This window comes from Pongo pygmaeus, chromosome 13 (assembly GCF_028885625.2).
Source record: "Pongo pygmaeus isolate AG05252 chromosome 13, NHGRI_mPonPyg2-v2.0_pri, whole genome shotgun sequence".
In the NCBI taxonomy this organism is placed as follows: domain Eukaryota; kingdom Metazoa; phylum Chordata; class Mammalia; order Primates; family Hominidae; genus Pongo; species Pongo pygmaeus.
The window spans coordinates 113,148,217-113,173,781 of NC_072386.2; the positions used below are offsets into that span (position 1 = coordinate 113,148,217).

Consider the following 25,565-nt stretch of genomic DNA (forward strand, 5'->3'; position numbering starts at 1 on the left):
ATTGAAATTTGTAGGAGAGGGATGGCATAGAGTCTCATTTATGATTAGTGACAAATGCTTCCAATGAGATAGCAGCCTTATTTCCCTACTGGTTAGGTAAGGATTAGCTCTGCTGAGTGATTGCTTTGTTTTGTTGGATGCAAGATGGAAGTTGGGGAAGGACACATGAATTTTGTTGCATTGTGGTCCCTAGATAACCAGAATATTTGGATATACCTGAAGTCTTTCCAATGCTAATGTATCAGTTTTCTATTACTGCTTTAACAAATTACCACAAGCTTAGTGCTTTAGAAAAACCTCACAAATGTTATTGTATCACAGTTCTGGAGGTCAGAAGTCTAAAATGGGTATCACTGGGTTAAAACTGAAGAGGTTGGCATTTCTTCGAGAGGTTGTAGAGCATAATCTTGTTTTCTTGCTTTTTTCTAGCTTGTAGAGGCCACTTGCATTCCTTATCTCATGGCCCCTTCCTTCATCCTCTGAGCCAACAACATAACATCTTCGAATACCTCTCTGATTCTGAGTCTTCTATGTCTTCTTCCACATTTAAGGGACTCATTATCACATCGGGCCAACCCAGATAATCCAGGATAAGCTCCCCATTTTAAAGTCAGCTGATTAGCAACCTTAATTCCATCTATAACCTTAATCCCCCCTTGGAATGCACCACAGCAGATTTACAGGTTCTGGAGATTAGGATGTAGACATCTTTGGGGGTTCTTATTCTGCTTACCACAGCTGACTAGCAGGTGTTGTGTTTTAAGATGACAGGAGTACCCAAGAGGGAGCTGAAAACTTGGAGTACACCCAAAATCTCACTTATTTTGCCATCTTTTGATAATAGCCTTCACAGTTTGTTATGGGATGAGTGTTATTGCCTAGGGAGGAAAGGGAGACTGGATTGGAAAAGAACTAGGAAATGCATACTTTGAATATAATTTAAGATAATGTCACTTAAACTGCTTTGTGTTGACAGTTGACAATAAAGCATAAATAAATTTCCCTAAAATATTTTCTCATAGCCAGTCTGGTCTTTACTTTCTCAGCATGCCAGGGAATCACAAGAAATCCACAACCACCAAGGGGAAGAAGTCTAAATGACATTAAATGGAAATGTGCCTTCCCACAAGGTTGGAACAGAGAGGTTGGCAAGGGTGAGGGGAAAGGGAGGGCAAGAAAGAAATGGGAAATGTAGGAGAGATGCAGGTTTTGCAGGGCCTTTAAGCCATATTAAGGTTGTTACACTCTAATCTTAAAGGTCAATGGGAATCCTTTGAGAATTTTTAGACAGGGAAGTCATGTTGAAAGGTAGTTTAAAAAAAGATCTCCAAGACTGAAATAGAGAAAATGAATTGATACAATCCATGATTTCTTAGGAACTCTCTACATAATTGAAACAAATAAAAATGTATGCATAATGATAACTGTTCTAATGAGAACACATGGACACAGGGAGGGGAACAACACACACTGGGGCCTGTCGGGGGGGGGGTGTGCGGGAGGAAAAGCATCAGGATAAATAGCTAATGCATGTGGGGCGTAATACCTAGGTGATGGGTTGATAGATGCAGCAAACCACCACGGCACACGTTTACCTGTGTAACAAACCTGCACGTCCTGCACGTGTACCCCAGAACTTAAATTAGGAATACTATTCTTTACATACTTTTATTTGAAAAGGCCACCTCTCATCTGAAATTTAACAATGGCTGGTGAAGTCAGATCTTCTAATGGTTGCTGTACCATGATTGATGGCTTGGAATACTCGCCACATTAACTTTTGGGAGCAGTAACTTGGCTGAAACACCTTTCTCCACAGCCTAGTCCTCAGTCTCACAGGTGCAAGATTTCTGTTTTGTTATAGAACCAAGAAATGCTGACTCTCAGTAACATTTGCCTCAATACTTTTTTTTTCTTTTTATTATTATTATTATTATTATTATTATTATACTTTAGGCTCTATGGTACATGTGCGCAACGTGCAGGTAAGTTACATATGTATACATGTGCCATGCTAGTGCACTGCACCCACCAACTCGTCATCTAGCATTAGGTATATCTCCCAATGCTATCCCTCCCCCCTCCCCCCACCCCACAACAGTCCCCGAAGTGTGATGTTCCCCTTCCTGTGTCCATGTGTTCTCATTGTTCAATTCCCACCTATGAGTGAGAATATGCGGTGTTTGGTTTTTTGTTCTTGTGATAGTTTACTGAGAATGATGATTTCCAATTTCATCCATGTCCCTACAAAGGACATGAACTCATCATTTTTTATGGCTGCATGGTATTCCATGGTGTATATGTGCCACATTTTCTTAATCCAGTCTATCATTGTTGGACATTTGGGTTGGTTCCAAGTCTTTGCTATTGTGAATAATGCCGCAATAAACATACGTGTGCATGTGTCTTTATAGCAGCATGATTTATAGTCCTTTGGGTATATACCCAGTAATGGGATGGCTGGGTCAAATGGTATTTCTAGTTCTAGATCCCTGAGGAATCGCCACACTGACTTCCACAAGGGTTGAACTAGTTTACAGTCCCACCAACAGTGTAAAAGTGTTCCTATTTCTCCACATCCTCTCCAGCACCTGTTGTTTCCTGACTTTAAACAGCAGACATTTATTTGTTACAGTTCTGGAGCCTGGGAAGCCCCAGATCAAGGTACCAGCAGATTTGGTTTCTGGTGCGGGTCCACTTTCTGATTAGCAGATGGCTGCCTTCCTGCTGTGTCCTCACGTGGCAATGCCTGAGACACTCTTGTGTTTCCTCTTATAAGGGCAATAATCCCATTCATGGGGTTCTACCCTCATGACCTAATTACCTCCCAAGCTCTCACCTTTAAATATTTTGTGTAAGATTTACTTTTTTTTATGGCAGTGATATTGTAATCAATAGACAAGTTTTTTTTCTCATCAACTTTATACATAATGAAAACTTTGGCTGTTTATCTTTGATCCAATTTGTTTTGGATATGTGTTATTGAAACTTCATCCCTATATGTTGCTTACTAATAGATTTGAAGTCAAATTTTAAAAAGTTCAATATGTTACAACATGAAGGCTCATGACTAGCCTGATGATTGTTTTTAAAAGTACATAAACAATGGAAATTGGAAAGACGTTATCTTACGATCCATCTGCTAAGATGGTGTGAGGCTTTCTCTTTATTGACTAGACATGGCTGGTCTTCTCTTCTATTTCAAACCCTCTACTGTCTTGGCGAATTATCCCATTTTGTGTGATAAAACCATCTACTTTAAATGATTTTTTGTAGGGACATAGCAATGTAGACAGACATTGGCATATTCATCAGTAGCAAGGATCTTATTCTTATCTGCTGCTGTAAATCAACATTTGTTTGTTTCTGCCTTTTTCAATGTCCCTCTATTCCCAGCAGAGAGAAGACTATCAGCATGAAGAGGGAGAATCAGAGCAGCGTGTCTGAGTTCCTCCTACTGGGCCTCCCCATCTGGCCAGAACAGCAGGCCGTGTTCTTCACCCTGTTCCTGGGCATGTACCTGATCACGGTGCTGGGGAACCTGCTCATCATCCTGCTCATCCGGCTGGACTCTTACCTTCACACCCCCATGTTCTTCTTCTTCAGCCACTTGGCTCTTACTGACATCTCCCTTTCATCTGTCACTGTCCCAAAGATGTTATTAAGCATGCAAACTCAGGATCAATCCATTCCTTATGCAGGGTGTGTAACTCAGATGTATTTTTTCATATTTTTCACTGATCTAGACAATTTCCTTCTCACTTCAATGGCATACGATCGGTATGTGGCCATCTGTCACCCCCTCCGCTACACCACTATCATGAAAGAGGGACTGTGTAACTTACTAGTCGCTGTGTCCTGGATCCTCTCCTGTACCAATGCCCTGTCTCACACTCTCTTCCTGGCCCAGCTGTCCTTTTGTGCTGACAACACCATCCCCCATTTCTTCTGTGACCTTGTTGCCCTACTCAAGCTCTCATGCTCAGACATCTCCCTCAATGAGCTGGTCATTTTCACAGTGGGACAGGCAGTCATCACTCTACCACTGATATGCATCTTGATCTCTTATGGCCACATTGGGGTCACCATCCTGAAGGCTCCATCTACCAAGGGCATCGTCAAAGCTTTGTCCACCTGTGGCTCTCACCTCTCTGTGGTGTCTCTGTATTATGGCACAATTATTGGACTGTATTTTCTCCCCTCATCCAGTGCCTCCAGTGACAAGGACATAATTGCCTCTGTGATGTACACAGTGATCACCCCATTGCTGAATCCCTTCATTTATAGCCTAAGGAATAGGGACATAAAGGGAGCCCTGAAGAGACTCTTCAACAGGGCAATAGTCTTACCTCAATGACATTTACTCTTCTTTATAACAGACATATGTATTGACCTATTTCAAGATGATAGATCCTTAATCCTGATCCCAGCAAGGGATAAGTGCTCAGTAACTCTCTGATGACTTGAATTGAATTCTGTTACAGTTATTTTCCCTTTTCCTCTTTAGTGCAAATTGTGAATTCTGAGTTTATATAATTGGTTATTTATCTTGCCTATTAGATTCAGAAATTACATAGTTAACAGAACTTAAATCTTTCCTTTTATTTCCTGGAAATTTATTTGTTCTTAGGAATTGTTTAAATATGTTGACTAACAGATTCCCTTGCCATAGAAAAGTTGAAGGATTGGGTACTTGTAAAGGCATTTTCCTTTCTTTCTTCCTATTCAGTTCTCTTCTCACATTTTTTATTGTTGTTGCTCATGGTGGTGGGTAAGGAGAAGAAACTATATAGTACCCTTTACAGATCCAAAAAACTATTCACTGTCATAAGTTCAGCTGTTCCACTTCAGAACTTGAGGTTCCTCTTCTAGACTACAATAACTTTCATTCAACAGTTCACTTTTAGACCAGAAGTCTATGAAGCTTTCTGACTACACATGTGAGTTTCAATCATGCCGCAGACTCACTCCAGGTAACGAATGAGAAGAACAAAAAAGTCTTCACAGTCAGGAGCCTTCTGTTGCCCTTACTAAATTTGATCCCTTTCCCATTCAGTCTCTTCGTTGTCTGTCTTATTGAAAAGCATTTCTACTCAGCTTAATGGCCCCTGGTTTGTATTATTTGCCCAAGTCATCTTCTATCATTTTCTTCTATCTTCTATGGTCTTTGCCATCCAGTGAAGGGCATATAGGTCTCTTTTTTCATTCCTCTACTTAAAGATAAACAGAACTACAAATGCTTCTGAGAATCAGCAACATGTAGCTGCAAAAGAAGAATATTTGGAAAGATAGATCTCATTTGTAATCTCTATATACCAGGGTGGTGGCTGCGTGGCCTCAGACAATTCACCTAATTCCTTTGAACCTCAATTTCTTCTTCTGTAAAGGTGAAAAAATTTCTGCAACACCTAACATATTTTTTATTTGAAGTAAATGCAATGATAAATTGGGCTTAACACTACAGCTGACCAAGAATAATGAATGTTAATTTTCTCTACCTTCTCCATCAGAGATGAGTTTTGAAGCAGAACTTGTGCAGACACTCCTGAATTATGGTGACGATGGGCAGCTTGGCATGTTGCTTTTAGTCCCAATTCAAAAGCAATAACATGCCCTAGGACACAGCAACATATCTGTTCTGGCTTGAGCTAGAACCCAATAACTAAAGGGCAATGAACGAGTGAGTTGATGTGTGGGTAGGTAAGGAAAGACAGATCAGAAAAATAACTTAGTCTTCACTTGTTTGATATTGACTCAAAGAGTGATCCTTCATCGGAGGCTCATGTAGCTGCCTTTTGGCATCCCATATTCCTTTGTAGAACAAGAAAGAGTGCCACCCCCACTCCTTGCTGCAAGCACAGGGTCACTTTGTTTACAGGCTTAGCCCCAACCTTTTCTGGAGCCAAAACCTGAACAGGGATAGAATCTTTATTGTTGGTTTATTGTTGGTCTAGATAAAGCATGCCTTGATAGCCTCAGCACAATCATGACCTGCTGTACACTCTCATCTCTGCTATAGTGATGTGATCTGTAGAATGAAGTGCCTGACTCAGTTTCCCTGCCAGCACCCCAGTTCTGTTGTTCAGCTCCCTCAAGATCTGCCTAGTCTTGTCAGGCCCATCCTCCAGAGAGACCAATATTGTCATTTATGTTTTTAGTCACAGGCTGGTGACACTTCTCTGAATGACTTTTCCTCAAGAAATGGCAAGCTCACTTGTCTGTTGGGAAGTGTTTCATCACTATCTGTCTTACTAGTCCACCTCATCTCCCAGATCAGTTTGTCTTGGTTTTGGACAGCCCAAAGCACACTGCGGTGCACCGTATTGATTTGAATATGCAAATAGAACTGAACATCAATCACATAGGAAGTGTGCACTTTATATGAGTGCATTTCCCTCTAGCCATGCCAGGGCTAAGATTCATGACCTTTTCCAGTGAAGCACCTCATTGAGTTTAGAACAAAGCTTGCTGCAATTTTGAAATCCATGAATGTGTGATTTGTTCACAAGTTAACAAATAGTTCTGAAAATTGGCAGTTATGGACGTTTCAAGTGACCAGTGTACGTCCTTCTCAAAAGTTAACACTAATTCTTTCACAGTGTGACAATAGAACAATCTTTCTCAGAGGGGAGGAATCAAAACATCCTAGAACCAGGAGCTCCAGCACTTGATTTTAGCACATATGTAACACACAATTCTGACATGGAAATTTTAAGAGTAAACAAAAATTATTCTATTTTCTCACAGCTGGAAAGTGGAAGGGGAATTTGCTAAATAATTAAGTTCACTTAGCTTTTGAAGAAAAAAATAAACCCATTAATGTTGTGATGGTTATATTCTTTGAATCCAAGAACTGTGTGCACGTGTGTGTTTGTGTGTGTGTAACTCACATATACATACAATTTAATTTGTGTGTAATTAAGGACAAATGTTGGAATTAATACTAAAAATAGTAAAACTTTATTTTATAGATTGTGCTCCTCAGTAGCCATTTGGCAAGTTACCTGTCTGTGCCAGGCAGTGTGCCTATTCTTGGTCAAACAGATCTGGATAAAGAGAAAGCCTCCAGGCAAAAGAAGCTCATATTCTGATAGTGTAGCAACAGGTAAACTAAGAAATATACAAGAGTACCAAAAGTGCCTTAACGTAATAACACCACGAATAGTTGTGCTTATTTTAAATGGCTACTGTGTGTAAGGCATTGTAGAAAAGCTGTACCTGTATTATCTCATTTAATCCTCATAATAATTCTACATACATACACTGTTACTATCTATATTTTACAGTTGGGAAAATTGAGGCTTAGAGACGATGAAATACTTACATGGTAGTAACACAAAGGCGTATAGTTAATGCTGCCTGGATATCAGCAAAAGCTTTACAGGGGAAGTAATTCTTCAGCTGGGGGTTGAAGGATGCTCAGGATTGATAAATAATGGAACAAATGAGTCTAAATAGAGTGGACAGAGTGGGCCAGGGCACTGAAATTGCATGGTATGTTCAGGGAAATGTAAGAAAAATGATGTTGCTATACATAGGTGTGTATGAGTCAAGGGAGCATCAAGAGGTGAGTCTAGACAGGGAGACAAAGACTATATCGTGAGGGGGCTAGGATGTCCTGTTAAGAGGTTTAGACATTGCCTTGCAAGTGACAGGCATCATTGGCTAGGGGTGGGGTGGAATCGGGATTAGTCCCAGGGAAGGTTATGTTTGTGTTTTCAAAAGATTACTCAGGTAACCAATGTGTGAGATGGTTTGGCAATGGATTGGAGTGCCTTGAGTCCAGAAGCTTAATTAGAAGGTCATTGTACATTCAGGTAACAGATAATGTGTGCCTGGATGAAGACAATGGCGTAAAGATAGAGAAGAGAATACTCTTGAAGGTAGACTAGGCGGTATTGGTAATTGATGGGAAGTAGGTGATAGAATGAAGGATTGCTCTTGATTTATGGTTCTGTGGACTGATATTTAAGAACAAATGGAAGACTAGGCAACTTAAATAATTTTATTTAGGTTTAACAATCTTAAGGAAATGAGGAAACAAATTGAAGACCATTTGCTTCTTAAAAATGGGTTCTGAGCAAGAAGAAAGCAAAACCCCTAAATAGGCAAGGGACACTGGGAAGCTTTCTATCATGCCACCTCTCTCCATTACTCCACCTCTGATTCAGAGCACACCCTGCTCACACTACCCTACCAAAGTGCAAAGATTTATAAGTAACCTGTATGTCAGCGGGAATTATTTTAATGCTAACATCACGTTAATTCTCTTTGACATGGATGACCTTAAAGGTATAGAAATTTGAGCTTAGGTTTTGGGGATGGGTGTAATAAGATAGTCATGTGCCTCATAATGATGTTTTGGTCAACAACAGACTCCACATGCCATAGTGGTTTCAAGCTCATAATGGAACTGAATAAATCCTATCACAGAAATACTTACCATAGTGTTACAATTGCCTACAGTATTTAGTACACTAACAAGCTGTACAGGTTTGTAGCCTAGGAGCATTAGTTATACCATATAGCTTAGCTGTATACTAGGCCATCCCATCTAGGTTTGTGTAAGTACACTTTATGATGTTTGCACAATGACAAAATTGCCCAGTGAAACATTTCTCAGAACATATCCCCATAGTTAAGTAATGTATGACTGTATATCAAGGGAGGTATAAGTTTGGAACTTTGAATACATTGATAACTCTTGGCCGGCTGGAATCGAGGAATGTTAGATTGTTGAACAGTGATAGGCAACAGTGTCCCTTGATGAATCTTTGTATGCTCAGTGCTGACCTAACTCCTGATGGACACAGAATTATATTAAGTAAACTGAAGTGGACACCCAGTCACATCTTCTAGTTTGCTTGGGGCCTGTGAGAAAGAACTTAAACCATACCCAAACAGGGTTCAGAAATTTACTGCACTATCAGTGAGTGGATTGAAGGTCCTGAGGATCAGAATGGTGAATGAAACCAGAAGGCTACCTAGAGAAACCACCACAAGTAAAGAAGGTAAAGTTGATGGGGTGAATCTGAGCAGCAGATTTAGAGTATCAGGGTGGACATAGGTTTCAGATATAGTGTGAGGCTGTATCTGGTGATCTCACATCTCAGCCTCCCTCATGTCCACTAGCTGTGTCATCAGGGGCCTTAGTGCTCTGCTAGGGGACCCTCTTCTGAAAGAGCTGATCATGAGAAGTGGAGGATAGTCCATTGCCAGTTCAAATGCTAGAAGAAAGCTAGAGGTCAATGGCTTGGAGGAGACTGTCAGTGGTCTTTGGTCAGCAGAGCGATAGATGTCAACAGAATGGAAGGAGAGTTGTAGACTAAGGAGATGAGGGCAGGAGGGCTCCACGTTTGCAACCATCTCCAGCTCTGGTTAATGATGATGCCCTGCTCATCCTACTCAAGGACTCTCTGAGGGAATAGCTGGAAGGGAGTTCTAGAGAGAAGAACAGACTTCCAGTTCCAGGTCATCAAATAAATGGAATCCTTGTGTGCTAAGATGTGGCATCTAAATGATTCACATTTGTATTTACTAACAGCTGAAGCCTGGAACAGTTTGATTCCATGAAAGATGCTCCATAAGTTTTCATTGAAAAAGTACAGCGATCATAAAACATTTTAGAATAGGTTGGGTGTGAGAAACAAACTTAAATGAGGAAGGAGTTTAGGTAGCCAGTGGACACCTGGTGATACCAGATGTAAGAAATCAAAACTATTTAGCCGTTGTATTTAAAATAATATTTTTAACATTTCTAAGACTCTTGGAGACAGACAGAACCCCATTTACCTTCAAACATCATTTTTTCCATCTCCGCAACTAATTTAAGCTGTGGTGCCCCTTTTAGATGTGGACACAAACCTGCAGTCAAATAAGGAGAGAGGATTTCCATGTTCCTGTCATCTAATAGTCACTAAAAGGATTGTGGCATTGCACGTTTCTGACCAGCATGGGGCAGAGGGAGCACAAAGAGCTTTAGCCCCCTTCCTAGTGAAACATTAGCGAACCATGGGGTGGGCAACCCGCATGGAAACCTAAACATTGAAGTTGAACCTTTTGATGGGCATCTCTTTAGCTATTCTGCAGCACGTGGAATGCAACCTCCATCTTTATTTCTTTTGTCTTAATCCCCACTTAGTGCCACAAACAAAACAAGTGCCCCCCAAATTTTAATGATTGACAAATTAATAACCTAGAATGAAAGTGTCATGAAAGCAGGGACTTTGTCTTGCTCAGTGTCATAACCCTAGCACTTAGAATAACTTCCAACACACCATAGATAGTAAATATTTATTGAACAAATATATCTCAGAGAAAAGATTTTTTGACTTCTGAGTTGGGGGAGGAATGAAGAATAATAATAGTAATAATAATAGCTATCCCTTATTGAACACCTACTATTATTCACTACTATACTGGATGTATTTCATATTTTATTTCAGTTAATCCTCCAAGTTACCTCATTAGATAGAAACTGTTATCTCCATTTTATAAATGAGAAAACCAAGGCTCAGAGGCTAAGTAACCAGACTACAATCTTATGGCTAGTGTGTGGTAAACCCCAAAATGAAGCCCTTTTGTCTGACTCCAAGCCTATGTCTTTTCATTAAATGTTGCTGTCACCACATCTAAGAGGAAACAATACTCCTGTGACTGAAGAGCCTCTTTAGGGCCCCCTTCATGTCCTTGTTCCTTAGGCTATAGATAAAGGGGTTCAACATGGGAGTCACTATGGTGTACATTGCAGCTGCTGCAATGTCCTTCTCTTCAGAGGCAATGGAGGGAGGACACAGGTAGGCACTGAAGAGGGTCCCATAGAACACACAAACAACGCAGAGGTGGGAACTGCAGGTGGAAAAGGCCTTGTCCGCCCCACCACGGGTTCGGACCCTCAGGATAGCAGGCACAATATGGATGTAGGAGGTGACAATGCATAAAAAGGGGACAATGAGTACAGTGCCTCCCAAGACAAAAACCATCATCTCGTTGATGTGGGTGTCAGAACATGACAGCTTCAGGACAGGAGTGATGTCACAGAAAAAGTGAGCAATTTCCCCAGTCACACAGAAGGACAACCGAGCCATGAGGAACGTGTGAGTCAGGGCAACGATATTGGTGAGGACCCAGCACAATACAAGCATTAGGGCACAGACTTGGGGGCTCATGACTGTGGAGTAGTAGAGGGGGCGGCAAATGGCCACATAGCGGTCATACGCCATGGCAGCAAGGAAGAAGCTGTCTAGATCACCAAACATCAGAAAGAAATACATTTGTGTGAGGCAACCCGTATAGGAGATGGTGTGATGCCAAGTCTGTATATTCACCAGCATCTTGGTAACTGTGGAGGACGTTAAACCCATGTCAACAAAAGACAGGTTGGCCAAGAAAAAGTACATGGGGGTGTGGAGGTGCAGGTCAGAGCCAATGGCCAGGATGATGAGCAGGTTCCCAGTCAAGGTGACAAGGTACATACACAGGAAAATTCCAAAGAGGGACTGCTGTTGCTCTGGAGACGCCAATATTCCTCGGAGGAAAAATTCAGAAACGCTGGATTTGTTTTCCATGACTCTGCAGCATCTGGAGCTGAGGGAAGACAGTTAGAATGCTAGATTTAATCTACAACTGTATGGGCTGACTCCCAAATCTCCCTTTAAGTTCATTATATTTCTAATCCTGACTTTATCTTCATTCTGACCCTGCTTCTTTTCTCTCTTCCTCAGAGTCTTATTTTCCCCCCTTTTTCCCCTCTTTCCTGCTATTTAATCCTTTACACAAAGAGTTCCCTTCCAATAAGGTCCGGGCGTATTCTTCCTTGGCATGATCATGCCTTAGACTAGGTCTATAGCCTCATGTTAGTTTCATTCTTGCATTAGGCTGTCTATGTGAGTAGATTGAGGTCAGCTAAATTTTACATTCTTTTGGGAGGTAGCCAAAAAATGCACACAAAATTCTTATTTTTGACACATCCTCATTCATTTTAGAGTAAAGGGCATATGAAGGACTCATGCCTCTTTATTTTTTCATTATTTCTTTTGAAAAAGAAAATAGGAAGTCCTGCATTTCTCCCTGCATTAGAGTTTTTGTCATTGCATCATCATCATCCTGTAACTAATGCATATTACATGTTAGCCACACATATGACAGTTACTCTACTAAGTACTTTATGAAGATTGTTTCCTTCAATCCGTAAACAACACTCAGATACAGAGATTGTTATTCTTACCCTTATATAAGAAAACTGAGTCTAAGGATTTTTAAGTAAATTGTACAAGGACCCAGAGCTCATAAATATTTGCGACAGAATTCAAACCCACAGCATTGGTTTCCAGAGACTGCACCATCAGTCAATATAGATAGAAAGTAACTTTCTACCACCGCATTTATATTTAATCCCTCAGTATTCTTAATTTAACATATTTAGTCTCACTTGCCTTTACTATCTTTTATATGTGTCTTTTACAGAAGAACAACAAAATTTAAGAACTAGATAGAACCTGAAAGATCCCCTGGTCCAGAGGTCTCAAGCATTGGTCTGTAGACCAGCTTATCATAATCAAGTGAGATGCTTATTTAAAATCCTGATCCCGGCTGGGCACAGTGGCTCGTGCCTGTAATCCCAGCACTTTGGGAGACTGAGGCAGGCAGATCTACCTGAGGTCAGTAGTTCAAGACAAGCCTGACCAACATGACAAAACCCCGTCTCTATTAAAAATACAAAAATTAGCCGGGCATGATGGCACGTGCCTGTAATCCCGGCTACTTGGTAGGCTGAGGCCAGAGAATCACTTGAGCCTGGAAGTTGGAGGTTGCAGTGAGCCGAGATCGTGCCATTGCACTCCAGCCTGGGCAATAGAGCAAGATTCTGTCTAAAATAAATAAATAAATAAAGATAAAAATCATAATCCCTACCTCAGACCTGTCAAATTTAAATTTCTAGGATACAATTTAGGTACCTCTATTTAAAAACTAAAACTGAAGCCTTCTCAGGTATTTTGATGCTCAGTGAGGATTAAGAAAATTTTGCTTAGTCCAACTCCTCCCTTTGATTCAGATAAATAAGCTAAAGTTCAAAAGACTGAAGTGATTGAAAAAGTTTACACTATGTCTTGGAGGAAGATATGGTATGAAAACCAGTGTATCAATGCTCTCAGACAGGTGTTCTTTTTAAAAATCAGCTATCTTTTCATTTTTTGAATTATTCTTTGTTATTAATATCTTACAGATCTAAATGTGTTTCTTTATCCTGATTTATATTTAGAGTCTATACCTGAATAAAAATTTGTCTTCAAATTGATAGCTTTACCAAATCACTGTTCGTATTCTGAAGTGGACAGCAGCATCTGAGAACTATTGTATATGTATCTATCCCTGAACCCTACACTGACTGAAGAACGTCTCAGGGTTTTACAACTTTTCTGAGGGATCTGAAGGCTACAATCCAAGTTATTTTCTCCCCTACTTCATCACTTGATAAGGCACCCTCTGACAGGGCACATTCTAATAGCCATGTCCAGAAGGGTAAGAGATCAGCTGATTATTTGTCTCATCAAGAGAAGGGCTACACAGTGGCAGACAACGCCATGTTTTCCTGGCATGCAGACCCTGCCTTCAGCAAGCAAGTCCTTTCATTGAGGTTTTCAAAGGGACAGTAAGTTATTTTAGGGAAGAGCAGCATCTTTTTGATCATTCGTGGTGGCATATACTGCCTTGCTCAGGCTATTTCTATGGAGGTTCTTTGATCGAGGGCACCAACTGCTTAACATCAGAAAACTCCCCAAATCCTCAAAAAAGGGTCCAAAGCAGCCTAGCTTTTTACCTTCTGTCATATTTTTTGGTCTCTACTCAAGCATCTTGCACCATCTCTTGCCTATCGTTTGGTTTTTCTCTTTCCCTAAAAGGGTTTCTCATCCTTCATCCTATCTATGGCCTCATAAACTCTGTAGATCCTTGAGACATCAATGGGGTTCTTCCAGAAACTTGGGGCAATCCTTCCCTCTGTCATCCCAGGGTGATGAGGTCCCTTTACTTACCTCCACTGCCTCTTCATCTACTGTGTCAGCCAACAGGTAAGAGCTAGCTGGAACATGATGGACAGAGTATTCCAAACATAGGACATGCCCACCTGTGACTGTTTGTCTCAAGTGACTCTGCTTACCACTACCCTGGTAACAGAGAAGAAGGCAAAGCAGATGTCCTTAATTTGAGGGGAAGAGCTCAGATTCTTCCTGACAATCTTTGCGATGACATTAACTGAAATGAGGGTACAGGATCAAGAATAATGAATACAAATGGCAAACAGCTGGAAGCAGAAGTCAGATTGCTAAACCAAGATTAAAAATATATTTAAGGGGGCTTAGGGGACGGATAGAGAGACTAAGATTGTAGATAAGAAATCCATGAGATGAATAAAGGACTGTAAAGCCAAGTTAAGGCCAGATCAGTAGGGGAGGCTGGAGCAGTGGCAGTTACGTTCATCAGCTGGAACAGAAAAAATCAGAAAGAGGAGTATTTGAGATGACCTGGGACACATTGCACTGTGATCCCACCTAACGAAGATCTTCTGGGACTTTTGAAGTTTTTTATGTTTACATTTTGAATCCTGAACCAATAAACTCAGAAACAGAGAGCTGCTGGCTCCTCAGGCTACTACCAGGAGGAGGCTGAACGTACTACACTTGGGGCATCTACAGATACAGGGAGTAATGGGACAGAGTTCCCTAGTGCCCTGTTAGTGTTAACTCTCATAATTGCCCAATTTTCTCTCTGTTTTTCTTAGACCAAATTAGTACAGTGCTGGCTTTATTTAAAAATTGGGAAACTTTACTTCTTTCTGTATGAAAAGTGGTAGTGTTAGGATGTTATGGTATTTTTCATGCACGTCCGTGTGAAGAGACCACCAAACAGGCTTTGTGTGAGCAACAAGGCTGTTTATTTCACCTGGGTGCAGGCGGGCTGAGTCCGAAAAGAGAGTCAGCAAAGGGAGATAGGGGTGGGGCCATTTTATAGGATTTGAGTAGGTAAAGGAAAAAGGGGGGTTGTTCTCTGGTGGGCAGGAGTGGGGGTCACAAGGTGCTCAGTAGGGGAGCTTTTGAGCCAGGATGAGCCAGGAGAAGGAATTTCACAAGATAATGTCATCAGTGAAGGCAGGAACAGGCCATTTTCACTTCTTTTGTGGTGGAATGTCATCAGTTAAGGCAGGAACCGGCCATCTGGATGTGTACGTGCAGGTCACAGGGGATATGATGGCTTAGCTTGGGCTCAAAGGCCTGACATTCCTGTCTTCTTATATTAGTAAGAAAAATAAAACAAAATAGTGGTAAAGTGTTGGGACGGTGAAAATTTTTTGGGGGTGGTATGGAGAGATAATGGGCAATGTTTCTCATGGCTGCTTTGAGCGGGATTAGGGGTGGCGTGGGAACCTAGAGTGGGAGAGATTAAGCTGAAGGAAGATTTTGTGGTAAGGGGTGATATTGTGGGGTTGTTAGAAGAAACATTTGTGATTTAGAATTATTGGTGATGGCCTGGATACAGTTTTGTATGAATTGAAAAACTTAACGGAATAAGAGAAGGAGAAAAACAGGTATTAAAGGACTAAGAATTGGGAGGACCTAGGACATCTAATTAGAGAGTGCCTAAGGAGGTTCAGCATAGCCTTGCCAGCAAAGATTGTTTATTTACTTTAAGAGTTAAGAGTGGCGGTTTGGGGATAGCACCAGGAGATATCAGCTGTGATGGCTTGGAGAAACAGTGTAAACTGGCAGTGTAAACAAGAGCAGGGCATGTATGAGTAGTTGAGAACGGTGAATAGTAGCATGACTAGAGAGAAGACAGTAGGGATGGCAAGTTTTCTGGGGCACAGTCCAAATTGGTCTGGTATCTGGAATGAGACTGGGGCCTAATAAAAAGGAGCATCTATACAGGAGCTCAAATGGGCTGTACCTTGTAGCATTCTGAGGACAGGCCTGAATTCTGAGAAGGGAAAGTGGTAAAAGTATTGTCCAGTCCTTTTTAAGTTGGTGGCTGAGCTTGGTAAGGTGTGTTCTTAAAAGACCATTAGTCTGTTCTACCTTTCCTGAAGACTGAGGACTGTAAGGGATATAAAGGTTTCACTGAATACTAAGAGCCTGAAAAAATGCTTGGCTGATTTGACTAATAAAGGCCAGTCTGCTATCGGACTATATAGAGGTGGGAAGGCCAAACTGAGGAATTACGTCTGACAGAAGGGAAGAAATGACCGTGGTGGCCTTCTTCGACCCTTTGGGAAAGGCCTCTACCTATCCAATGAAAGTGTCTACCTAGACCAAGAGGTATTTTAGTTTCCTGACTCGGGGCATGTTGAGTAAAGCTAATTTGCCAGTCCTGGGTGGGGGCAAATCCCTGAGCTTGATGTGTAGGGAAGGGAGGGGGCCTGAATAATCCCTGAGGAGTAGTAGAATAGCAGATGGAACACTGAGAAGTTATTTCCTTGAGGATAGATTTCCACGATGGAAAAGAAATGAGAGGTTCTAAGAGGCTAGTGGCTTGTACTATAGCATAGCCTGCCTTTGCTGGTGTGTGGCGATTAGGCCTGGTGGAACTGCCATCAATAAACCAAGTGTGATCAGGATAAGAAACAGAGAAGAAGGAAATGTGGGGAAATGGGGTGAACGTCAGGTGGATCAGAGAGATGCAGTTATGGGGGTCAGGTGTGGTATCAGGAATAATGTGGGAGGCCGGATTGAAGTCCAGGCCAGGAACAATGGTAATTGTGGGAGACTCAACAAAGAGTGAGTACAGGTGAAGGAGCTGGGGAAGCAGAAAGTATATGCACCAGGTGTGAGGAAGAAAATAGATTTTGGAAATTATGAGAGGTGTAGAGAGTGAGTTGAGCATAGTTTGTGATTTTAAAGGCCTCTAAAAGTATTAGGGCAGCAGCAGCCACTGCACGGAGACATGATGGCCAGCCTAAAACAGTAAGGTCAAGTTGTTTGGACAGAAAGGCTACAGGGTGCGGTCCTGGCTCTTGTGTAAGAATTCTGACTGCACTAACCATGCCTAGGAAGGAAAGGAGTTGTTTTGTAAGGGATTGAGGTTTGGGAGATTAGTCGGACACGATCAGCAGGGAGAGCATGTGTGTTTTTATGAGAATTATGCCGAGATAGGTAACAGATGAGGATGAAATTTGGGCTTGACTGAATTAAAGGGGGCTGTCTATGAAGCCTTGCGGCAGTACAGCCCAGGTAATTTGCTGAGCCTAATGGGTGTCAGGGTCAGTCCAAGTGAAAGCGAAGAGAGGCTGGGATGAAGGGTGCAAAGGAATAGTAAAGAAAGCATGTTTGAGATCCAGAACAGAATAATGGGTTGTAGAGGCAGGTATTGAGGATAGGAGAGTATATGGGTTTGGCACCATGGGGTGGATAGGCAAGACAATTTGGTTGATAAGGCACAGATCCTGAACTAACCTGTAAGTCTTGTCTGGTTTTAGGACAGGTAAAATGGGGGAATTGTAAGGAGAGTTTATAGGCTTTAAAAGGCCATGCTGTAACAGGCGAGTGATAACAGGCTCTAATCCTTTTAAAGCGTGCTGTGGGATGGGATATTGGCATTGAGCGGGGTAAGAGTGATTAGGTTTTAATGGGATGGTAAGGGGTGCATGATCGGTTGCTAAGGAGGGAGTAGAGGTGTCTTATACTTGTGGGTTAAGGTGGGGAGATAGAAGGGGAGGATGTGAAAGAGGCTTTGAACTGGGGAAAAAGGCAGCAATGAGGTGTGGCTGTAGCCCAGGTGTAGTCAGGGAACAGATAATTTAGTTAAAGTGTCTCAGCCTAATAAGGGAACTGGGCAGGTGGGGATAATTAAAAGAGTGCATAAAAGAATGTTTTCTAAGTTGGCACCAGAGTTGGGGAGTTTTAAGAGGTTTAGAAGCCTGGTCATCAATACCCACAACAGTTATGGAGGCAAGGGAAACAGGCCCTTGTAAAGAAGGTAATGTGGAGTGGGTAGCCTCCGTATTGATTAAGAAGGGGACGGACTTACCCTCCACTGTGAGAGTTACCTGAAGCTCGGCATCCGTGATGGTCTAGGGGCTTCCGAGGTGATCGGGCAGCATCAGTCTTCAGCTGCTAAGCCAAGAAGATCTGGGAAGGAGTCAGTCAGAGAGCCTTGGGCCAGAGTTCCAGGGACTCTGGGAGTGGCTGCCAGGTGAGTTGAACAGTCCGATTTTCAGTGGGGTCTGGCACAGATGGGATGCAGCTTAGGAGGAATCCTGGGCTGCTGGCATTCCTTGGCCTGGTGGCCAGATTTCTGGCACTTGTAGCAAGCTCCTGGGGGAGGCGGGCCTGGAGGAACACCTGTCCACTGCGGTTTAGGTGTTTGGAAGTTCTTGTGTGCTGGAGATGTGGCTGGGGTTTGTTTCACAGTGGAGGCAAGGAATTGTACACCTTGAAGGGGAGGTTAATTAAGTCCTGTTGTGGGGTTTGAGGGCCGGAATTTAATTTTTGGAGTTTTATTTAATGTCAGGAGCAGATTGGGTAGTAAAATGTATATTGAGAATAAGACGGTTTTTTGACTTTTTAGGGTCTAGGGCTGTGAAGTGTCTCAGTGTTGCAGCCAAACGAGCCATGAACTGGACTGGGTTTTAATATTTGATGAAAAAAGAGCCTAAATGCTATCTAATTTGGGATAAAGAAAAAGGAGCATTAACCTTGACTATGCCTTTAGCTCCAGCCACCCTTTTAAGAGGATATTGCTGGGCAGGTGGGGGAGGGCTAGTCACGGAAAGAAACTGTAAGCCGGACCAGGTGTGAGGAGGGGAGGTGATAAAAGGATTATAGGGTGGAGAAGCAGAGACTGAGGAAGAATTGGGATGTAGCTCGGCCTGGCGAGGAGGGGAGAGGTCAGATAGGTCTGTAGAAAAGGAAGATTAGAAAGACTCAGCAATGCTTGGGGTTGGAGTGTGGGGACAGGTGGGAGGGAAAGAAGGAAGATTTGGGACAAGTTGCATCGGGAACAGAGACTAGGAAGGAGCCGATATATAAAAGAATGCCTGGACGTCAGGCACCTCAGACCATTTGCCCATTTTATGACAAGAATTATTTAGATCTTGTAGGATGGGAAAATTGAAAGTGCCGTTTTCTGGCTATTTGGAACCACTGTTGAGTTTGTATTGGGGTCAAGTGGCATTGTAGAATAAAATAAGGCATTTAGGTTTTAGGTCAGGTGTGAGTTGAAGAGGTTTTAGGTTTTTAAGAACACAGGCTAAGGGAGAAGAAGGGGGAATGGAGGGTGGAAGCTTGCCCATAGTGAAGGAGGCAAGCCTAGAGAAAAGAGAGAGTAGAGACATGGAGAGAAGGGGTGGGGGGTTCTTGCCCTCCAGAAAAGCGGGAAAGGGGTTGGGGCACAGAAATAAAGGGTTGGGTGCAGAGATAAGAGGTCGGGGCATGGAAATAAGGGATCAGGGTGCAGAGATAAGAGGTTGGGATTCCTGCCCCTCCCCCAGAAAAGCAGGACTTGCCACTAAGGGTGAAGGACCAAGGCAGGCGTCCCTGCGTGGTCTGACACCTCTGAAACCTGGGTGAATAATCAGAGAGGTGTCCCTGCAATGATTAAACACCAAGGGAAGGCTGCCTTCCCTAGTCTGTGACCGGCGCCGGAGTTTTGGGTCCATGGATAAAACGTGTCTCCTTTGTCTCTACCAGAAAATGAAAGGAATTGAAATTAAGAGAAGGGAGAGATTGAAGTGTGGTGCCAAGATTGAAAGGAGAAAGAGGTTGAGGGATAGTGAGGGAGGTTGGAGAAGAGAGTAAAAAGAGGCCGCTTACCGGATTTGAAATTGGTGAGATGTTTCTTGGGCTGCTGGGTCTGAGGACCTGAGGTCGTAGGTGGATCTTTCTCACGGAGCAAAGAGCAGGAGGACAGGGGATTGATCTCCCAAGGGAGGTCCCCCGATCTGAGTCACGGCACCAAATTTCATGTGTGTCCATGTGAAGAGACCACCAAACAGGCTTCGTGTGAGCAACAAGGCTATTTACTTCACCTGGGTGCAGGTGGGCTGAGTCCAAAAAGAGAGTCAGCAAAGGGAGATAGGGGTGGGCCGTTTTATAGGATTTGGGTAGGTAAAGGAAAAAGGGGGGTTGTTCTCTGGCAGGCAGGAGTGGGGGGTCACAAGGTACTCAGTAAGGGGAGCTTATGAGCCAGGAGAAGGAATTTCACAAGATAATGTCATCAGTTAAGGCAGGAACAGGCCATTTTCACTTCTCTTTGTGGTGGAATGTCATCAGTTAAGGCAGGAACTGGCCATCTGGATGTGTACTTGCAGGTCACAGGGGATATGATGGCTTAGCTTGGGCTCAGAGGCCTGACAGTATTGATTTGTAACCACAGTCTATGGCAAAAATGAACTTTCTGTGTAAATGCATCTCCTTGCTGCCCCCTTACAACAAGGTTCCTGCTCCTAACTTCCTCTAAAAACAAAACAAACAAACAAAAAACTCACAAGCTGCCAATATCCACCTTTACAAACAGTTTAATGGCACATGACATATCTTTAAAGAATTCTTATGCTGCTGGTTAATGATGTTATACTAAACTCATGCATCTAATTTCACTCCCTCCATAAACTCTACTAAAATAAAAAAGACATAAAACCCAAAAGGACAGAGAAGAGAGGCAAACAAATAATAACAACAAAGTTTGGAAACCAGAAACCAGATGGATGCATCAGCGATGATCAACACTGCCCTCAGCTTGACCAAACTTTAGATAGATATTTTCCTGACTATAGGCCCCTGGCTTCCCTATTCTTTGCATTTGCATTCGAGAACTGACAATTGTAATTTTTTTCTGGGCCTCTTGAGATGTAAATATTCTCCCAGACTCAATAGTTTTACAGCCTAGCAATGTCTTTCTCAAGGACCTGGGAGCTATCTCTTGGAAATGTAATCAAGAAAGATAGATAGGTTCCAGTTTCATTCTTCTGCATATGGATAGCCAGTTTTGCCAGCACCATTTATTGAATAGGGTATCCTTTCCCCATTTATTTTTGTTGACTTTGTCAAAGGTCGGTTGGTTGTAAGTATGTGGCTTTATTTCTGGGTTCTCTATTCTGTTCCACTGATCTGTATGTCTATTTTTGTAATAGTACCATGCTGTTTTCCTTACTATAATCTCATAGTATAGTTTGAAGTCAGGTAATGTGATGCTTATGTAGCAGGACAAGCCACAGACAAAACTTCTCAGACACCGAGTTGTAGAAGGAAGGGCTTTATTCAGCTGGGAGCATCAGCAAGCTACTGCCTTAAAATCCGAGCTCCCCAAATGCACAATTTCTGTCCCTTTTAAGGGCTCACAACGCTAAAGATTTCACATGAAAGGGTCGTGATTGATTTCACATGAAAGGTAGTACGTGACAGGGGCTGCATGCACCGGTGGTCAGAGAGAAACAGAACAGGGCAGGGAGTTTCACAATATTCTTCTATACAATGTCTGTAATCTATGAATAACATCAGGTTCTAAGTCATGAGTTGATTTTTAACTACTGGGTTTAGGCCAGGCAGGCCCAGGCCTGGTTTCGGGCCTGGTGCCGGGCTGCCTGTCTTTGGTTTTACTTTCTTGTTGTTTTTTCTTAAAACAGGTACTGAGTATAAAACAATATGAGAGGGTCTCTCTCTTCCCTCACTTCCAGCCTTACGCTTTTGCTTCAGTTTGCCCTGGCTATTTGGGCTCTTTTTTGGTTCTATATGAATTTTAGAAGTTTTTTTTCTAATTTTGTGAAAAATGATGGTAATTTGATAGGAACTGCATCAAATCTGTAGATTGCTTTGGGCAGTATATTCATTTTAATGTTATTGGTTCTTCCTATCCATGAGCACAGGATGTTTTTCCATTGGTTTATGTCATTGAAATGGCTTCATTTCCTGGGCTGGCATCCAAAATTCTTGGTCTCATCGCTGAGGAAATCAAAGATGCAGACACACCAAGGATAAGGTCAGAGCAGAAGCAGAAGGTTAATAGGCAAAAGAAAGAGAACAGCTCTCTGCAGCAGAGAAGGGTCCTGGAAAGGGTTGCCATTTTTACAGTTGAATGCAAAGGCTTTTATAAGAAAGTGATGAGGGCTGGGCATCTCATTTGCATAAGGTGCGAATTTCTGGTAGCTCCACCTTGTCCTCCTAATGTTCATGTGGGCCCTTAGCTTGAGTTACTCCATATTGCTTTGTTCCTCTTACTGCACATGTGTCAGGGGATGGACTTTTCCATTGTGGGCATGTCTATGCAAGTCACCTGTGTAGCCTTTCTTATCTGTGCAGCTGTGGGCAAGTCTCAGGCAAGCCCACCCCCAACAGCCCCCCATCCCCCTGCCCCTGCCCCATACAAGTTCCCTTATCTGTGCCTGCAGGCTGTTCTTTAGTTTGAAATAATTCAACCGAGGACCCACCCTGATTGTCTGCCTGACTGGGTTTCTTCCTTTCTCTTCTCTCATCTTCTATGATTTCTTTCATAAGTGTTTTGTAGTTGTCCTTGTAGAAGTCTTTCACTTCCTTGGTTAAATGTATTTCTAGGTATCTTACTTTGTGTGTGTTTGTGGCTATTGTAAATGGAATTGGGTTCTTGATTTTGTTCTCAGCTACAGTGTTGTTGGCATATAGAGATGCAACTGATATTTTTGTGCTTTAATTTTGTATCCTGAAACTTTACTGAAGTCGCTTATCAGATCGGAGAGTCTTTTGGAGTAATGTTTAGGTTTTCTAGGTGTAAGATCATGTCATCAGTGAACAGAGATTATATGACTTCCTCCTTTCCAATTTGGATACCTTTTGTTAATTTTTCTTGCCTGATTGCTCTGGCTAGGACTTCTACTACTATGTTGAATAGGAGTGGTGAGAGAAGACATCTTTGTCATATTAGGCAGCCATAGAAAAGAATGAAATCATGTCCTTTGAAGGAACATGGATGGATCCTAAGTGACATAACTCAGATACAGAAAATCAAATACCATATATTCTCACTTATAAGTAGGACCTAAACAATGGGTATACATGAGCATAAAGATGGAAATAACAGACACTGGAGACTCCAAAAGCAGGGAGACAAGAGTTGAAAAACTACCTATAGGGTACAATGTTCACTATTTGGATGACCAGTTCACTAGAAGCCCAAAGCTCAACATCATGCAATATACCCATGTGCCAAACCTGCACATGTACCCCCTGAATCTAAAGTTAAAAAAAATACAAAGATAGTACACCTATCCCTCAGTCTCTGTGGGAGGGTAGGGGCCTGACTTTCAAAAGTGTCCCTTTTGTTTTTATTTATTTATTTATTTTTTAATTATACTTTAAGTTTTAGGGTACATGTGCACAACGTGCAGGTTTGTTACATATGTATACATGTGCCATGTTGGTGTGCTGCTCCCATTAACTCATCATTTAACATTAGGTGTATCTCCTAATGCTATCCACCCCCCACCCCACCCCACAACATGCCTCGGTGTATGATGTTCCCCTTCCTGTGTCTATGTGTTCTCATTGTTCAATTCCCACCTATGAGTGAGAACATGCGGTGTTTGGTTTTTTGTCCCTGTGATAGTTTGCTGAGAATGATGGTTTCCAGCTTCACCCATGTCCCTACAAAGGACATGAACTCATCCTTTTTTATGGCTGCATAGTATTCCATGGTGTATATGTGCCACATTTTCTTGATCTAGTCTATCATTGTTGGACATTTGGGTTGGTTCCAAGTCTTTGCTATTGTGAATAGTGCCACAATAAACATACGTGTGCATGTGTCTTTATAGCAGCGTGATTTGTAATCCTTTGGGTGTATACCCAGTAATGGGATGGCTGGGTCAAATGGTATTTCTAGTTCTAGATCCCTGAGGAATCGCCACACTGACTTCCACAATGGTTAAACTAGTTTACAGTCCCACCAACAGTGTAAAAGTGTTCCTATTTCTCCACATCCTCTCCAGCACCTGTTGTTTCCTGACTTTTTAATGATCGCCATTCTAACTGGTGTGAGATGGTATCTCATTGTGGTTTTGATTTGCATTTCTCTGATGGCCAGTGATGATGAGCATTTTTTCATGTGTCTTTTGGCTGCATGAATGTCTTCTTTTGAGAAGTGTCTGTTCATATCCTTCGCCCATTTATGGATGGGGTTGTTTGTTTTTTTTCTTGTAAATTTGTTTGAGTTCATTGTAGATTCTGGATATTAGCCCTTTGTTAGATGAGTAGATTGCAAAAATTTTCTCCCATTCTGTAGGTTGCCTGTTCACTCTGATGGTAGTTTCTTTTGCTGGGCAGAAGCTCTTTAGTTTAATTCGATCCCATTTGTCAATTTTGGCTTTTGTTGCCATTGCTTTTGGTGTTTTAGACATGAAGTCCTTGCCCACGCCTATGTCCTGAATGGTATTGCCTAGGTTTTCTTCTGGGGTTTTTATGGTTTTAGGTCTAATGTTTAAGTCTTTAATCCATCTTGAATTAATTTTTCTATAAGGTGTAAGGAAGGGATCCAGTTTCAGCTTTCTACATATGGCTAGCCAGTTTTCCCAGCACCATTTATTAAATAGGGAATCCTTTCCCCACATCTTGTTTTTGTCACGTTTGTCAAAGATCAGATAGTTGTAGATATGCGGCATTATTTCTGAGGGCTCTGTTCAGTTCCATTGGTCTATATCTCTGTTTTGGTACCAGTACCATGCTGTTTTGGTTACTGCAGCCTTGTAGTGTAGTTTGAAGTCAGGTAGTGTGATGCCTCCAGCTTTGTTCTTTTGGCTTAGGATTGACTTCGCAATGCAGGCTCTTTTTTTGGTTCCATATGAACTTTAAAGTAGTTTTTTCCAATTCTGAGAAGAAAGTCATTGGTAGCTTGATGGGGATGGCATTGAATCTATAAATTACCTTGGGCAGTATGGCCATTTTCACGATATTGATTCTTCCTGCCCATGAGCATGGAATGTTCTTCCATTTGTTTGTATCCTCTTTTATTTCCTTGAGCAGTGGTTTGTAGTTCTCCTTGAAGAGGTCCTTCACATCCCTTGTAAGTTGGATTCCTAGGTATTTTATTCTCTTTGAAGCAATTGTGAATGGGAGTTCACTGATGATTTGGCTCTCTGTTTGTCTGTTATTGGTGTATAGGAATGCTTGTGATTTTTGCGTATCGATTTTGTATCCTGAGACTTTGCTGAAGTTGCCTATGGAAAGCAAACACAGATGGCCTAATCACATTGACCAACCTCCCTGCTAACACCCTCCAGTAGTTTTCTACTAGCTCACCCCAGCTCTTAAAAGTCCTCCTGCCTTTTGTTTCAGCAGAGTTGAGTTTACTCCGTCTCCCCTATTATAGTAATCTTGACTCCTACTGCAATCATGTTAAATAAAGTCTTCCTTGCCTGTTCAACTCTGTGCAGGGCAATTTTTCTTTGACAGTTCACTGAGTTAACAGATGCATGAAAACTAAATCCTAAGCTGGCAGTAGATAAAATAGAGGAAACAATCTGATTAACACCAAAAAATCCTCAAAAGGCCCAGAAACCGGCATCTTTCGGTGCCTCTGGACTTGAGAGTGAAAGGGAAATAAACTAAGAA

General features: G+C 42.0%; 2 protein-coding genes across 7 annotated transcripts in view; one reads left to right on the forward strand and one right to left on the reverse strand.

Annotated features, from left to right (window-relative positions):
* LOC129044459 (olfactory receptor 1J4) overlaps positions 1 to 5,459 on the forward strand; it is a 50,994-nt gene extending 45,535 nt beyond the window's left edge. For 3 of the 6 annotated variants that reach the window (XM_063649913.1, XM_063649915.1, XM_063649916.1), the window contains one exon: positions 3,397 to 5,459. In XM_063649913.1, coding sequence (XP_063505983.1) covers positions 3,397 to 4,357 — 961 coding nt within the window. In that variant the 3' untranslated portion in view covers positions 4,358 to 5,459. The remainder of the gene's footprint in view (positions 1 to 3,396) is intronic. The other 3 variants (XM_063649914.1, XM_063649918.1, XM_054502380.2) reach the window with 1 other exon arrangement.
* Positions 5,460 to 10,631: 5,172 nt separating this feature from the next.
* On the reverse strand, positions 10,632 to 11,567 carry LOC129044460 (olfactory receptor 1N1). The gene has a single exon (XM_054502382.1). The coding sequence runs from the start codon at positions 11,565 to 11,567 to the stop codon at positions 10,632 to 10,634; it is 936 nt and encodes a 311-aa protein (XP_054358357.1).
* Positions 11,568 to 25,565: the final 13,998 nt, after the last annotated feature.